The sequence below is a fragment of the Corythoichthys intestinalis genome, chromosome 18 (assembly GCF_030265065.1).
Source record: "Corythoichthys intestinalis isolate RoL2023-P3 chromosome 18, ASM3026506v1, whole genome shotgun sequence".
Lineage (NCBI taxonomy): Eukaryota > Metazoa > Chordata > Actinopteri > Syngnathiformes > Syngnathidae > Corythoichthys > Corythoichthys intestinalis.
This window is the reverse complement of record NC_080412.1, coordinates 42,191,705-42,209,433: the sequence shown is the minus strand read 5'-3', so window position 1 is coordinate 42,209,433 and position 17,729 is coordinate 42,191,705. Positions and strand designations below refer to the sequence as shown.

At 38.6% G+C, this 17,729-nt stretch overlaps 1 protein-coding gene across 1 annotated transcript in view; it reads right to left on the bottom strand.

The window, feature by feature from the left end:
* Positions 1-9,415, bottom strand: part of hspa4a (heat shock protein 4a) — a 30,938-nt gene extending 21,523 nt beyond the window's left edge. Inside the window, exons 1-8 of the mRNA XM_057821364.1 lie at positions 9,095-9,415; positions 8,146-8,203; positions 7,932-8,072; positions 6,117-6,239; positions 1,919-2,018; positions 473-606; positions 152-396; positions 4-80 (exon numbers count right to left, since the gene is read on the bottom strand). Of these exons, the coding sequence (XP_057677347.1) occupies positions 4-80; positions 152-396; positions 473-606; positions 1,919-2,018; positions 6,117-6,239; positions 7,932-8,072; positions 8,146-8,203; positions 9,095-9,201 (985 nt within the window). The 5' untranslated portion in view covers positions 9,202-9,415. The remainder of the gene's footprint in view (positions 1-3; positions 81-151; positions 397-472; positions 607-1,918; positions 2,019-6,116; positions 6,240-7,931; positions 8,073-8,145; positions 8,204-9,094) is intronic.
* Positions 9,416-17,729: the final 8,314 nt, after the last annotated feature.

Here is a 17,729-nt window from a genome sequence, read left to right as displayed (position 1 = left end):
CACTCGCTTGCTCCATGACGCTGCGCAAAGGGGCTTCCACTTTGGCTAGCAGACCTGCACACTGCTCCTCAAACTGACCTCTGCGGATACAAATAACAAAAGTAATCATAATAGCTGCTTCTGGTTAATTATATCCACTTCCGTATCTTACCTGTTGAGTTTACTGGACACGTCAATTACATTCATGAAACACTCAATGTTGAGAGGCAGATCGGAGGAGTTGGCGCTCATCAGTTTCTTAAGCTTCTCGCACTCCTGGTAGAGGCGCACTAGCGCGCGAGGCTTGGACCTGACATCCAGTTTGTACTTCTTAGCAAATTCCTCGCAGAAGTGTCTCACTAGGATGTCGTCAAAGTCCTTCCCACCAAGTTCAGAATCAAATGCTGTCGCCAGCACCTGGATGAATAAACGCTTAACATTGGCAACAAGGCATGGCTGCATGATGGTAAACTTCCGATATTTGAATGGTCACCTTAAGCTTTCCCGTGTTAAAGGCACAAACTGACACCTGGTAACCAGAGTGACCCACATCGACAAACACTACATTCCTTGGCTTCTCTTCTGGACCAGGCAGGTCTTGCTTATAGATTCCATAAGCCAGAGTCACTGCAATAAGAAGACGGCAATTGTCAAGTGTCTGCCATAGACTTCATAATTATATTGGCGGAACACATTCCACAGACTGTGCCACGCCTTCAAGTAGTATTGTCTCAGCAGCGATTTGTTCGATGATTCAAGGTAATTATTATATTTTTCGTGCCATGCATGCATTTTGAAACGTTGTGAGAAATTAGCCGCTACAGCATTGGCAATATACTTCGCAATATTTACGTAAAATAAATGATACCTGCACGGTTTTTTTGCTTTTAACCTAGAATCAAAGAATGTTTTACATCCATATCTATAAAAAAATCAGGGATTTAAGCATTTATTCACAAGAATTTTCAACAGGAAAAGCTCTTTGTTTACAAATGGCGGCTGCTATTTTCCTTTCTGACTAGCCTCATAGTTCGCAATATTTACATAAATGCTACCTGCACATATTTTTTGCTTTTAACAAAGAATCGAGACTGTTTTACGTCCATATCGCTGAAGAATTCAGGGATTTAAGCATTTACTCACAAGAATTTTCACCGGAAAAGCTTTGTTTACATATGATGGCCGCCACATTGCCGGAAAAGCTAACGTCATACTTAGACATATTTATGGAAAATAAATATTAACTGCACGTTTTTTTTTGTTCTAACCAAGAATCGAGACTGTTTTGTGTCCATACCTATAAAGAATTTAGGGATTTAAGCATTTATTCACAAGAATTTTCAACGGAAAAAGCTCTTTGTTCACATATGGCGGCCGCAAATTTCCCTTTTGACTAGCCTCATAGTTCGTAATATTTATGTAAAATAAAAGCTACTTGCACGTTTTTTTTCTTTTAACCAAGATTCGAGGCCATTTTACATCCATATCTATAAAAAAATCAGGGATTTAAGCATTTGTTTACTAGAATTTTCACCGGAAAAGCACTTTGTCTGTGATTCCACTCGGTCAGCCACGCCAACAATGCAGGCACCCTATTAATCGGCCCCAAGCCCCGTCAATATCATTATGAAGTCCATGTACCTCTAGTGACTAGAGTGTACTGTAGATGGAAAAGCATAAATAATGTTTTCAACATGTTAGTGAAACTATGCAGTCACACTATTGTGGCATATATGACTTTATGACTCATATTCAACAGCAAAAAAATAATAATAATCAAGAGTTCACTGCAGAATTGCAATAGATGAGAGCTTTTTTTTTGGGGGGGGGGGGGGGGGTAACTTAAATTGTGTTTCAAATTTTAGCTTGAAGGGTTGAGAGGCACTACTGTAAAAATAAATGGATCATAATATATGGTGGACAGCGTGTGCCCAAGTACCGGCTGTGGTCTCATTCATTAGTCGCAAACAGTTGAGGCCTGCAATCTGCGCAGCATTCATGACTGATCTTCTCTCCGTGTCGGTAAAATAACAGGGAACCTGTGGAGGGATACAAATGTAGTTTTAGCACAAAAATCTTAAGACTTCCAACACAGACTAATGTGTTGCTACTCTTCTACTTTAGGGAATATTAGTCCATCAAACTTAGTGCTCCAAGCTTTTAAAAGCCGTAAGGACAGCTGGCAACCAGTGCCGTTTTCATTAACGACGACAACGAAAATATTTCGTCAACGAACTTTAATGACGAGATGATAACGAGCTAAAAACGTGTTTTGGGAGACTAAAACATAACAAGACGCATGGCAGTTTTCGTCTGATGAGACGAAATGTGCTATAGTTTCTAGAGGTGTGCGAAATTTCCGATTCTTAGATTATTCGCGATTCGGCCGTGGAAGATTTGAGAACGATTCACAAACATCCAAATTCCGATTATTGAAATATGTCAAGTAAAGCGGAAGTAAACCCCACTCAGCGCGCTGCGCGGTCTTCGGGACGCAATGAGGAATGGAGCGAGAGTAGCTAAACATCATGCTTGTCATTACCCGGCCCCTTGGGTAATGACAATGCTCAACTCACGGCTCTAGCTCAACTCATGCCGCGAGATAAAAAAAAAAACAACAACATACCTGACTGCTGCGACAGCTGCTACAAAGTACGTCCACATAATGTTACGGTAGATATCATATTTATGTAGGACTAGATGCAATATAGACTCGGTGGCGTAAGCAGCACATCCACAGAAAGCTAGATGTGGGTGTTAGTAAACGGCCGCCATCTTAAAGCAGTAGACTTCCCTGCAAGGCTGTTGTAGCGAACCTTCCAAGCGAACCTAATTAACTTTTTTTCTAAAATACTCCTGAATCGGTAAAATATTGACTTGAATCTATCTTTAAAATAGTTTTAAAACTTTCACATGTCGAAAGTAGACAGAAGGGAAATTATGGAATAACGGGAGCAATTTTAACAACTTTAACGGTTGATTCACAACATTAAATTAACTGAATGCAATTTAAAGCTGCTGATACAGAATGGGGATTTGAGTATTGTTTTTAACTGTTAACTTGATACTGAAATAGTCGTTTATTTAAGCCTTTTTTTTTGTGTTTGTTTTTGGTTTTTACAGTTTTTGTAACTAATGTTAATGGAACTAAAACATTAAAAGCAGCTAATAGCGGGGGGAGGGGTGTCATCAATAACCGATTTATAATCGAATCATAGCCTCTGAAATGTAATCGAATTGTTATTTCCCACCTCTAATAGTTTCTAGGGGTGTAACAGTACACAAAAATCTCGGTTCGGGACGTACCTCGGTTTTGAGGTCACGGTTCGGTTCATTTTCGGTACAGTAAGAAAACAAAATGTAAAATATAAATGTGCTAGTTGTTTATTACACACCTTCCAACAATAGGAACATTAGCCTATACAAAGCTAGAATTCTGTTAAAAAATTAGCAGGTATTTAAAGATAATCCAACAACAATTTGCCTTTCAGACCCCGCATATTGGTCAGTTTTCTTTCTGAAAGAGGAAAAAAAGAAGTCCTGTGCTAAGGAGAAAAGCAATCCCAATGACAAAGATTTTAACATGTATTTTACAAATAAAATGCCTCAATGAATCTTTTTTTTCCTTATTTTTCACTAGCTTTATTGGTGGATTTTCTCAAGTTAAAGCGCCACACAAAAATTAATACATTTAATTGTGTAAGCAGGATCTGTGTATTATTCTTATTTAATTACAGGTGTTTTAGCTCATTTCATTTTATTTAAATGGGCTTTTATTATGTGTATATATTTTACAAATGTGATGTAGTATTCATTTATATTGTATATTTTAAGTTGTATAACTTTAGTTCCTATGTGTTCCTACTTGTTTTGTTGTGGTAGGAGGGTTTTGTATTGAACACGGGGCAGTGTTGGTTATTATTATAGCAGAGTAGACAGCAGTAAATAAACAAGGACAAGTCAACTGTGCCCCAATCTACCACTCAAGAGATCTGATGGACTTAAAAAGTGGGTTACGATTGCATATTAGTTTGAAAATCAACCGGATCCACCGTATTTTTACACGAGTGACTTCCGGTCTGCCCGATCCTAGCCACCGCAGGAGGGTCACGTCTCGCATCAAATAATAAAATTTGCCATTCTTTTCGCGTGCGTTGTGTTGAGCCGCTTCTGGGACACGTCTAACACGCGGCCGCACTGCGACTGGTGTGCATTGTCTGATTGACTTTAACGCCCACGTTTCACTGCGTTCTCGCGGCAGCCACGTTGTTGCCCCGTTGACGTTTCTGGGTTATACTGTCCTACCATGTTGGTCCTCATTATAGTAGAGAAGACGGAGTAAATATAATCTACACAAAGAAACTGTAACCCGATCGACTCACAGCCTCGAAAAGTAAGGGTTACATTACATCAGAAACTCGTTCGGTACGCCTCTGTTCCGAACCGAGCACCACGTACCGAAACGGTTCAATACAAATACATGTACCAGTACACCATTAGTAGTTTTCGTCACATGTTCACAATGTGTGACATTTTATGTGTAGTTAGCCTGCAACATATCCGGTTGTGTCACTCATGACGTGCTGCACCCCCACCACTTCCCGACTAACCAATGTGTCGACTCCAGTCTACGTGAAGGCTTGCAGACACGGTAAGATTTTTCTCGGCGATAAAGAATATTGAATGTTGCTTTACCATTTAAAGGTCTATGCTGAGAGCATCACACACTAAATGTAACTTGTAGCATTAGCATAGCCGTCGCATTACCAATGGGTTTATGCTAAAGGCGCGCCTCCTCTTAAACTCTCGGACAAATTTTTTTTTTTTTTTACATAAGTTCGTGGCGTCCACGTGGGTACTATCAATTGAAAATACTGGAATATGAGTGTGTATAATCACCAAGTTAGCGTTGTCCTTATAGAAGCTACAATGTGACCTCGTCTGTTAATGTTCATTTGAAATACAGTAGTAAGAAAGCTTATTTATTTATTTATTGAGTAAAAATGTTTAATTTTACAGATGAAAACATTTTTAGTGAACATCGACTAAAACTAGACAAGGAAAAACACATTTTGAGATGACTAAAATACAGTGTTGATAATCTTACTTTAAAAAAGTAACAAATTATAGTTACAAATTACTTCTCCCAAAAAGTAATTGTGTTAGAAACTCAGTTACCTGAATGTAAGAGTAATTACTTACTTGGTAAAGTAACTGGTGATAATTTTCATGTTTAGTAAAAAACTTTTTGGGTGAGCCCAATTCTTTACCCTAATTTACCCTTTACCCTGAATCAACCGTTAAAAGTTGTTAAAATTGCTCCCATTATTGCATTAGTTCCCTTCTGTCTTCTTTTGACATGTGGAAGTTTTAAAACTGTTTCATCATTTAAAGATAGATTAGATAGATTCAAGATTTTGCCGATTTAAGAGTATTTTAGATAAAAAGTTACTTAGGTTCGCTAGGAAGGTTCTCTACAACAGAGCCTTCCTAAGAAGTCTTACTGCTTTAAGATGGCGGCTGTTTACAAACGCATCTAGTTCCGATACTGTACATGTTGCTAACGCCCCCGTGTCTGTCATTTTGCATCTAGTTCTCTATATATGTGATATCTACCATATCATGTGGGCATATTTTGTAGGCTATCGGCTACAGTCAGGTATTATTGGAGCCACCTAGCAGCGCGTTTGTTCGGCGTCACTACTTTTTTGCCTCCTCCCCACTCCTGCTCTGTCGTCTCGGTGAGTCCGTCTCCCTCAAACTATTATGGCGTCATTCAACCAATATAGCAACGCATATTAACGCACGCCTTTCCATCCTCAGTAACGGTAACGGCGTTCCCAAGATGAGAAAAGCAATTATTTAGATTACTCACTAATGAAAAAAATTACGCCGTTAGTAACACCGTTATATTCTAACGCCTTTATTAACAACACTGCCAAAATATGACGAAAACTAATAAGTATTAGCCTCCAAAAGACTAGGAGTAAGACAAAAATTAAAAGAGCTGTTAAAAACAACACTGCTGGCAAAGCATTTACAAATATCAGAACCAGCTTGCTCAAACCATGAAAAAATAAGTGGCCATATCAAAACAATTTAACAAACAAAAGCTTTGAAGTCTGATAATTGCTTACAGAGATGACACAGTCGGCCACAGGTTTCTTCAGGTCGCTTTCAGCAGTCTCCTTTAGCTTGGTTAGCAGCATGGCTGCCACCTGCTCCACGCTGAACAACTTCTCCTCCTCCATGTACATCACCTAAGATTTAGGAAGACTTTCCATTATTATTCAAGATCACGACTGTCTGGTAAAAATCTTACTGTGTAATAATAATGCAAGATTAACTCATTGAGTACCTCAAGGTTTTCCTCCACTTTTTCAGCCTTACTTGTGACAGCACAAAGAAATATTTCTAATCATTTAAAGTGCCTATGACAGCAAAAAGCATGTTTCGCACGGTATTTTATGCTCCTGAATGAAATGGACCGCTTGGATGTGTGTGGAAGCGATCGATAATACTTATATGTTCAGTTTTTTGAATCCCGCCCCATGAAAATGAATTACTTCCCGTTTTGAGGAGGAATGCAATCGGCGAAGACAATCGACAACCCCACCGCCGTGTGAAATGATCCGGGGTAGTTTTGTGTGATTTTTCGCTACGAAAGCCAAGAATAAGGCTTTGAAACGCAGCTCGCTTCAGGTTAGCATGTCGGCTAGCTGTCACGCTTTCTGGTTTGTTTACGCTCTCTGAAGCCGGGGCAGGGAAATGACAAAAGCAGGATTAATTCTGGTGGCATAAAATATCGTTCGGGAGGTGCAAGAAGTCGATAGTTTAGACCATTATGGAGTAATTTTGCCATGTCGTACTGAACAAATGCATTTTGAATATTTCATATTCCATTCAGCACAAGACTGTTATTTGTCAAGACCGTGCCATTTATTTAGCAATTGGTGAAAAATATTTAAAAACATTATCCTGTAAAAATATTGGAATAGAGCAATTGAAACAATGACATTTTGCGGCTCTCTTTGTCGCATTTTCCTTGTTCTGGAACCCCCTCAACGGGCTGAATTCTCAATCTGATGAACTTGTGACCCTGCCGACGTCATCCTTCAGCTGGGGACGCTAGAGCGCTATAATGACAGGCAGGGTGAAACGGCAGATTAAAAGACTTAATTTCTCGTCATCTGCGCTTTGCCAAATTGTTGTATATAATCGAATCCTCTAAAAATATTATTCTAATTCACATAATAATGCTATTTAAGAATTTTTTTTTTTTGTGCTGTCGCAAGCACTTTAATATTTATCTAAAATTAGTATGGCGCTACACCCACTGTATGAAATTATTAATGCAGAACAAAACATCTTGGAAAAAAGACACTTGTTTTGTGGAAATGTTCACATATAGCACCGAACTACAACATGAGATATTATTTGAATTAGTGATGAATTAGTTGAATTGAATTAGTGATTAGTTATTTGAATTAGTGATGCACGATAATACATTTTTCAACCGACACCGATAATTTCCTCCTCGTTCCAACCGATAATCGATAATGTCAAGCTGATAATTCTATTAAAACATTTATGTACATTTTTTAAAGTAAACACAGGAGAAAATATTACTGGGCAAAAATATAATTTCTTATATTATTATTTATTATATCGGCGGTGCTGAACTGGACAAAATTTCTTCGGTTGCGCACATTTGGAGGCTTAATCAAGTATATAATAATCGGATTACATTATCGGTTGAATTTTTTAATATCTGGATTATCTGTGTGACGTCATAATTGCCATTATCGGCCGATAATTATCGGTAACCGATATTATCGTGCATCTTTAATTTGAATTTATATTTCACGGCCAGATATCACGGTACTTCTGTAATACTGTTATAACATGCAATCATAATATGATCGCTAAAAAAGCTTACAAACACATTTCACCTTTATACCAGTTAATCCAGAGTCCATCTGTGCCAGGTCGTACACCAAGTTGGACTTGGCCGACTGAACGTAGGGATCAGAGAACGCCCGTCCATGGAATCGCTTAAAACCCTGTACCGTGTTCTTACAGTTGGTCACCACCTAGACCCAAGGAGAGAGGAATGAACATGACATCATCGTGTATGTTATTACATTTGTCAGAAGGTGCGCTCACCTGGCTCTTGGCGGCTGCTCCTATGGATCGATTCCGTGGTCCAAATGAAACGAATGACCTGGGAACGTTCAAAAATACATTCCTGTGAGTGGACTTATAATCTATTCAATCGTCCGAGAGAAACATTTGTATTGTATTGTAATTGTAATTCATAACATATTACTATTATTATTATTATTATATTATTATTATTATATAACACATCAAATTTTACGTATTACAGTGACATTTAGGAAATTCTCCTGTAATAAAGCATTCTGAAGTTAAATTTTGCATAACTTGTGATTAATACATTTTTCAACTTTCAACATACAAGCTGACACGTCAATTTAGAACCTATTGTCAAATTTTAATTCATATTTCTAAATAATAAAGTTCAACTAAAAGTAATTTTAGCGTCAGTATAAATTATTCCGCGTATGGCAATGAAGAGTTTTGTGCAAAACTATATACGGTAAGTTATTTCCGTAGGTAATGCTAGAATTTTCCAACAAGCATGGCCTGCCTTCGTCACCTTGGTAGCGCGGTATGCATTAACCAAACACACCGGTTGGGCGGTGCTTGAGTCACCCAGGGACGTCAAGGCGTACGCAAAACCGTGCCGCCCGTTCGTGGTTGCCGGATAATTGAGTTCAACCACTTGGTGGTTACAGTTAATAAAACTATGATCTTGGCTAACAAACCTAGCTTGGGTGGCCACACACGGTGACTAAATGTACACGATAAAAGCTGAAAACTCTAAATAAGATTTATAAATATCAACGTTCATTCAAACCAATGCGGTTATTTGTATTGGGGGGAAAAAATCAAGTTTAGCTAATAGCAGCCAGTCTAGGGAAACGCTGCGTTCACGTGCGATATTCACGCAGTTATCAGTGACACAAACATAAAAATAAACAGGGTTTTCCTTGAGAACTGACACGAAAAGCAACTCAGTAAGAGTACTTACGGTGTGCATCTGTCGCTAAATTCATTCGCGACGGTCTCGATACCACCGGCTCGGGCTACAGCGACATAGCAGCTTTGAAAGCCCAAGTCAAATCCCACCACAGACATCTTCAGGCTGTGTCTTCAAACTTCACTTATGTCCTCTCGTACACCGGCAATTTATTACCAATACGGCACACGTATGGCTGTAAAATAGCGTGAAAGTCTCGAGAAGTAGTTTTAAGGCTGCCTAAGTTGGGCTAAGGTAACATGTAGTCATAATCCCCACCGTTGAGCGACCGGTGTCCCCGATCTGTGCGGTTCTGCCTGCCTGCAGTTCAATGTGGCCTAGTGAAATCTCGCCACTGGATATCGCGAGATCTTTCCAGAAACATTATTCTGGATCTTTCTAAAATGAGCCGAATTCTTGTTTGTTCTAAAAGTTTCTGGAATGACTTTCGAGATGTTTTTTTTTTTTTTTTCATTTTCATCCAGGTTTTGTCATCAAACTATTTTTTTGTTTCTTTTTTAATAATGTATGTTTAGTTTCTTTGATGTAAAGCACTTTTTTTCAGCTGGTTTCTTATTAACATGCTCTCGAAATTTATTTGAATTTTTTAACATTATTAGATGGGGCTTTAAAAGGCAAAGGCCCACATAGTAAAATCCTTCTTTTTTTTTTTTTTAATGGTGTTTCTTCGGTGCGTCGCACAGCCCAAATTGTTTGACGAACTGTCAGGGGCGCTGCCAGGGATTTTAGGCCTCATGAAAATATATCACTTTGGGCCCCACCACCAATGCCGGGGACACACACACATTTAGAGTATCAACTCTGTAATTTCCTGCATTCTGGTGAATCTTTACACACTAATTTGTGCATTTTCTGCATTAATTTAAGAAATGTACTCAAGGCCATCTTTTAAAATCTAAATATATTTTTATTAGAAATATTCTCAAAGCAAATACCGTAAAGAATGACTTTAAATAAATGTTTTGTTTGAATTTAACTATATTACAGTCAAGGGCGTAGGTTTGCATTGGGACGGTTTGGACAAAAAAACCTTTCAGGATGCTTAAATTGTCCCCACCAACTTTTAAACAACCTTATTTGCGTTATGTAATGACTTCGGTTATATAGGCTATTTATATTGTCTTCCCATATGTTTTAATTGTTGTAATTGACCGCACCATTTTTAAGTGAATTTGTTTTATTATGTTTAGATTTACGTGTACATCTTTTCACTTGCTGAATGTGCCTGCTGAATGTGCCGGTCCATTTTTTCCTCTTAAACACACATTTGATTGGCTGATGATTTAACCCTCTCTCACACACACACACACACACACACACACACACACACACACACACACACACACACACATTAGATATTAGCGATATGAGAAGTTTTTTTTCAGGCAGCAGCAGCCACTGTTAGAAATGTAAAAAGACATCATTGTTTTGGAAGTGGGGAACACACCATTAATGTTGGTACTGTAGGTGCAACCTGCATCAGTGTTAGCATAACATTAAACTGTGTGAACTTGCTAACCTGCAAAACTCAAGTAGGAAGCTGCTTCGAGAGAAGGACACTTCGAGAGAAGGACACTTCTCTCGAAGCAGCTTGCGCTGCCCCGTGGTGGCTCCTTGGCGTTCTCCCGCGTCCGCCTCCGCCTTCCCCTCTCTTCTCTGACTGGGTATCCCCCCTGTGCTCCGTCGCGGGTCACTGGTGTATCGGCTGGGTGTTGCCTGCTCCGGCGGGGGACCCTGCTCTGCCCTGGGCTTGGTGGGCCGCTGGGGGTCACGTGCCGTGCCGGTTGGGGGGCTGCGGCTGTGGCTCGTGGGCCGGGTGGGCGGACGGGGGTGGGGGTGGATGTGGGGTTGGTGGTGCGTCCCCTCTTGCCATCCCTGAGGGCCGGTTGATGGGTGCGCGGGTGGCCCGTGGGACCACCTTGGATCCCGGAGGGTGGGTGACGATGGCTCCCTTCGCCCCCACACCCTCCCTCCTCGAGCTGGCTGGGTGGAAGCTGGGGCCCTGGGTTGGCGCCCGCGTGGCGTCTCTGCTCGTCTGTGTGACTGTCGCGCGCCTGGTGGGGCTCGCGTGCGGCGGGATGTGATAGGGCGCACTCGGGTGCTGGGATTGGCGGTGGGGCGGGGTTGGGTCAGTCGCCAACGGGCTTACACTCACAAAGGATTCACATGAACACTGGGTTCTTGATCACAGAGCTGATTTGTGTACACTCTACCCCTTTCAATCAGTTAGCTGATAGACACCCCCACCCCCGTCCCTCTCTTTCACTGGTCAACAGGCCCCCACATGGTGTTAACCGGAAATACATCTAGCTAAAGATAAAAATAACATATTAGTGCTAGTCTAGACGTTCATTGTATTTCTTCTTGTAATTTGTGTTTTTCTTTCTTCTCTTGTGTTTTTTTTCTTCTGTCCCCCCATAACCCCTTCCTGTTCGCTGCTTTGTCATAATAAACGAGGTATTTTGAATGATCACAATGGGAGTATGTCAGACTCTCAATGTGAAACATTAAAACTGTTCAGACTATCCGGGCACTTAGACTTCCATTCTCTGTGTCAAACAGCTGAACAGGACAGGTTAAAAAAAAAATGGAATCATGTTGTCAAAATGTTTTGTTGCAATCAATATCTGCAATAAAAAAGAATGACATACAAAAAAAAAAAAAAGAAATGTAAAAAGACATCATTGTTTTGGAAGTGTGTTTGGACCATTAATGTTGCTACTGTTGGTCCAGCCTGCATCAGTGTTAGCATAACATTAAACTGTGTGAACTAGCTGCTTCGAGAGAAGTGTCCTTCTCTCTGTGTTTTCTACTGTTAACATTAAATAAACTGTGAGAAATGTAATAACCTCTGCTGGCAATTATGGAACTAGAAAAACGTTAGCAAGAAGCTGCTTAGAGAGAGGGGGGTGCTGCATTACCTCGTACGTAGCTCACACAACACAACAATCATAATAATGTACATTAAAAAAAAAAAAAAATAATAAAAAAAAGTATTTTGGGGGAGGGTGCCGTGAGCTACCCACACTAGCTTTGTGATTGACTGGTCGATTGTGATCAACGTCATGAGCACCCCTGATTTAGTATATCAATTAATTTGGTTCATATTCGTGAGAAATGTAGCCCTGACCCCCGTTCACCTCCATCCTGAGCAAAAAGTGTACATGCAGGTTATGCTGTAATATCATCCCTACCCATGTTGAGACCAAACCTACACCCTTGACTACAGTATACATTACAGTATACAACTGTTTTAGTATGAAGAGATTGCTAAGGATTTATTTGCCTGCTGTACTGATTAAGTTTAAGCTAAAAGTGGAGCAAACACTAGCTAGCAAACAATTACAGTATTTCATTATGGAGTAGGCTTAGCCTCATCTGGAAACTCGCGATCTCCACTATATGCTACAGCTCCGAAGCGAGATCCTTTGTTAACAAACTAAATTCAATTGATGACAAACTAAATTCTATAAATTCTTGACAAACTGGATTCAAGTCGATTTTAAAAAAGAAAATTTTCACACCAATTTTCAACATCTGTAGGATACCAAAAAATGCCGTCATTATTTGGAATTCATGTTTTTGAATAGGTGCATGTCGCTCATTGAGGCCGGGAAAATCCCGTATTTCTTACGGAGTGAGCTGGGACCTCGCTTCGGAGCTAAAATAACAGGTTAATTTTTAGCACCACGCTGACACAAGACACCGACCTTCCTTTGTGAAGTACTTTGTCACATCCTGTTGGCCTTTTCTACCCATCTCCTGTTTTGCTTTATTTTCTTTCCTCTTTTGAAAACCCGATTTTTGTTTTGAAAACATTTCTGCACTACCGCGCTCTGCGCACTTCGAGTCATTGACTGGTGTAAATGTGCACCGCTGCTCCGGGTCTGAACGAAGGAAGGGCAGACCAAACCATGTAATGAAAATACAGGGGTTTGGAGGGTGGCTGGTAATACATATGCTCTCTGGGTGTTTACTTTTTGCCCAAAACGAAACCCTTTGTTTTATTCCTATTAAAATTATAATGATAAATATTTAAATTTGCAAACGATTAACTAATGTTCAAATTTTCTTTGTGGGCCCCCATCTGGGCATGGGCCCTTAGAATCAGTCTCACCTACACGGCGCCCTTGCCTACTGTCACCATTCGAATAAAAAAATGACCTGAATTTTCACGCAACGCAAGGAATTTTTCAAATGCCCCCCCCAGAATTTTCCGTTTGCCCGTAAATGCGGGTTTTTTGAAAAGAAAAAAAATATATATCTAGTCCAGTGGTTCTTAACCTGGGTTCGATCGAACCCCAGAGGTTCGGTGAGTAATTCTAAGGGGTTTGGTGAAGGTTATGAATACACAGGACCCCATCTTCATATTCTGACTAAAGGCAAAGTGTCATTTTAGACAAGGTTTTGGACTAGTTTGCCCCCAATCTACAGACTTTATTTAATTTCTTTCAACTGCTAGCCCTCTAGCTAATGGGAGGAGAAACTGGTTTGCTCAGTGGAAGGTTGACACTTTGTATGGTAGAAGTATAACAGGCTTACCGGCAGCATAGACTGCACAGATAATTTTTTAAAAAATGCAAATTTTACACAATGAAAAATAGTATGTGTTGCAAAGATTTGGCAATAAAAAGAGTGAATACATGAAAATAAAAAAGGAACAGTGTGAAACGAACAGAGTTTCAATTTCATTGTCCAACGTGAAAAATCGACAGCAAAAGGCAAAATTATCTGTGGTAAATTTGAAAAAATACTTGAACCGGGATTTAGTTAGAAAATAGCTTTCTAGCTATGCCTTATCAGTTTTAAATTAGAAAAGAGAAAAATGCTTTATTAAATTCCGAAGGGTTCTGTGACTATAAATGTGAAACTCGTGGGGTTCGATACCTTTAGCAAGGTTAAGAACCGCTGATCTAGTCAGACAATTTTTCACCAAACCACACAATTTACACATAAAAAAATCCAGAACTGTATTTGCCAAAAATTGTCCCATTGATCTCTAACGGGATGCCATTGACAGCTATGCACGTCCAAATTTCCCATTTATTTTCAATGGCAGGAAAACATAGGTCCTTGTGATTTTTGACCATTTACAATGACAGCCCATTGACACTGAAATACAATAGAATAGCCCTTTTTTGTGATTAAACTGGCTCACAAGTAAGTCGATTGCCATTGACAGCCATGCACGTCACTACCATTGACGGCCATGTACGTCCAAATTTCCCATTTATTTTCAATGGCAGAAAAACCTGTGTGCTTGTGATTTATGACCAAAAACTTACCATTACAGCCCAATGACATGCCCAAATAAGTCGATGCCATTGACTTCCATGCAACAGGATGTGCCCCCGAAATGTTCCCAAATAAACAGGAAGTGACCTGATAGATCTGTATCTACCATAGCAAAGCCCCATCGTAATTTCTCTAGAAATTGCAGTTTCTAGATATTATCGATATCGTTATTATTATCATAATTATTATTAGTTGTAGTAGAGGTAGTAGTAGTAGTGTTATTAAGTGTCGCTTAAATGCTATTATTATATGAATGTGTATTATGATCATTATGTAGCAGCTACAAATACACATTTCAATAGTTTTGTTTAAGTTTTGAATGAAGTACTTTTCAGTTATGACAGAATGGTCCACCAAACCAAAAATGTAATTAAATACACGTACGTACATAGAAATACTTATGTAAATGCAGTAAGGCTAATACATACAACCCCAATTCAAATTATGTTGCGATAGTATGCCACACATACATAAAAACTAGAGTTTTTCAGGACCGATACCAATTATTAGTAGTTAGAGGTGCTGATAACCGATTTTTGGAGCCCATATTCATTTGCAGTAAAAGTGTAAAAATAGGCGATAAAAAAATTAATAATGCAAACACTGAACTTTATTGAAATACCAAAAGCATGTTTATTGAATCACACAAATAAAAATAATAGCTCCAAAAGTGCCTGAATTTCCTAGACTCCGAAACAAACAACTCTTATAAAGTTGAATAAAAAGTTAAATAAATAACTCTCTGGAAAAATGTGTTGTTCCAAAAACAAAAAAAGTTTTAAACATGTTACTGTCCCACCATGTCACTTTCAGAATGCGAATTATTTTTAAACAAGAATAATGTCGAAAAATGCTTGTATTTATTAAATGCTTCATTTAGTGAGTCCAGTAAAATCCGCTCACTGCTGAGAACAGCCGCGCAAACACACACAATGAGTTGCCACAGCAAACCAGTGTTTATTTACCAAGCTAAACGATGATTGACACATCTGACGTCTTTGAAGGGAGCGCTACCGAGCTTCTCTGGCAAGATCAAAGCTTCAACACCTTTCAATCATCGTTAACTTGAACAAGCAAAACTCACAGTGCACTGCTGACTAGTAAAGCAGCAGGAGGGAGAGTAAGACTGTACGAGTGTGAAGCAGAAAAACATATATTTTTTTAATTAAAAGCCTTTTCACCCTATTCCGATCTCCTGAAAAATGGCACGATTCTCATGTGCTTACTGATAAAAGATAAACTGCTTTAATATAAAACTAACGTTGACTAGTGGTGGATGAAGTACTTACTTTTTTTGTTGACGTAAAAGTACAGATACAGATGCAAAAAATTACTTAAGTACAAGAATCTAAAAAAAAGAATACTCAAGTAAAAGTACAGAAATACTTGCTTTAAAATCCACTTTACAAGTAAAAAGTAAAAGGATTTTCTCCCAATGCAATCATGTAATGCAGAGATCTGAGTCAATATTCAAAGAAAGAACCAGAAAATGCATTGACTGCTCAGTTTTATTTAAGAATGGAAAAAAAGCAATAAAATTGACTGCACTGTAAACAGAAGCTTAACAAATTGAAAAACTCCAAAGCTTAATGGCGGATTGCAAGCAACTATCAGGTACTTAACGCCACCTACTGTACAAGAGTGTGGTGTTTTTATTGGTCGATATCTTGTTCACCTGCCTAATCTTACTTGTACTCGTGTTGCTGCCTCTACTGCTTAGTTACGTTAAAGTTGTACGGGGCGTATTGATTACGCTGGAGGTATGAAAACGAAACTAGTAACGTGTAACGCAGACGACAAATTGAAAAGTAGTGGAGTAAAAAGTACAGATACCTGCTGTAAACTGTAGTGAAGTAAAAGTAAAAAGTGCTACTTCATATTTGTATTCAAGTAAAGTACAGATACACAAAAATTTTACAGCGTTATATTCCACCACCGACGGTGACATACTGCATGGCTCAAAAGAGTAACAGTGGGAATGAAGGCAGTTGAATGGTGGGAGGGTGATAAGATTTTACCAAATGTTCAACCTCAGCATCTGGTTGCGAAATGACTGAAGTCAGTACAAAACAGAAGGCAACGGTATGTATCAGTATGTATGTAGCTTCTCTGGCACATTACGTCTCATTTTGTCAAGAAAGTGAGAATTTCACCTGTTATCGTTCGGATAAATATGTGGAAAAAGTACACAGATAATATTTTTACAGAGGCGGAGTTTGACTTGTGGGGCTGGGGGGGCACAACATGTTGATGACCCCGAAACACAGTGTCAGCAATAAAATTAACTTACAAGAATATTTATAATAATAAGTTGACAATGAGCGTTTTTTGTTTCCTATCTTCGTCAAGATCGTCATCCATTGAATATGGTACGCCTGTCAGTGCGTGCCAATGTAGTTACCCCAGTCAAAAATTGTATCCCCTGGGTGGAGCCATATGGAGGTAGAGTTGTGTCTTTATTATTCAATCCAAAAAAAAAAAGTTGCTTCAATAAAAAAAAAAAAAAAAAAGTTGCTTCAATCAAAATATATATTTTCAATTTAAATAAAAGTCGCTTCAATCCAAAAAAATAAAATGTGTTTGAATGCAACAATAAATTTGAAACTCCCCCAAAAAATGCATGTGACAGCTATTTTTCCGTGATTGATTGTTTTGTTTTTTTATTTAAGCAACTTTTTTTTATTGAAGTAATGTTGATATGTGTTTGGGCCACATTTTGGCTAGGACGTTTTTGTCTTTATTATTCAATCCAAAAATAAGTTGTTTCACAAAAAATATATTTTCAAAAAGAAAAATCACATAAATCAAAAAATAAAAATTCAAATCATAGAAAATGTTTTCGAATGCAAAAAAACTATTTGAGATTGACAAATTTGCATTTGAACACTTAATTTTTTATTGAAAAAGTTTTCTTTGATTGAAGCAATCCTTTTTGTGTTTGGGCCATATTATGGGTAGGACATTTGTGTCTAAATCATTCAACCCCCCCCCACCCCCCCCCAAAAAAAGTTGCTTCAATCAAAAAAGATATTTTTAATCAAAGAAAAAAATCATTTGAAAAATAAAATTGCCCTCCCCTAATTTTTTGTTTTTTGCTAGTCACATGATCTGCTCAAAAATAATTTTGACCCATTATAAAAAAAAAAAAAAAAATTGTTCATTTCATTCATTTTTGTTGCAGTTTTATTGCTTTACAGCTTTTATACATATAGGAAAGTCAATTTCATGCAATTACTCTTTTCGGCCACCAGGGGGCCTGCCCCCCCTTAAAATCCGCTTATTTTTTATTTTTAGCTGTTAAAACACAAAAAGCCATTCGAACATGCGTGTG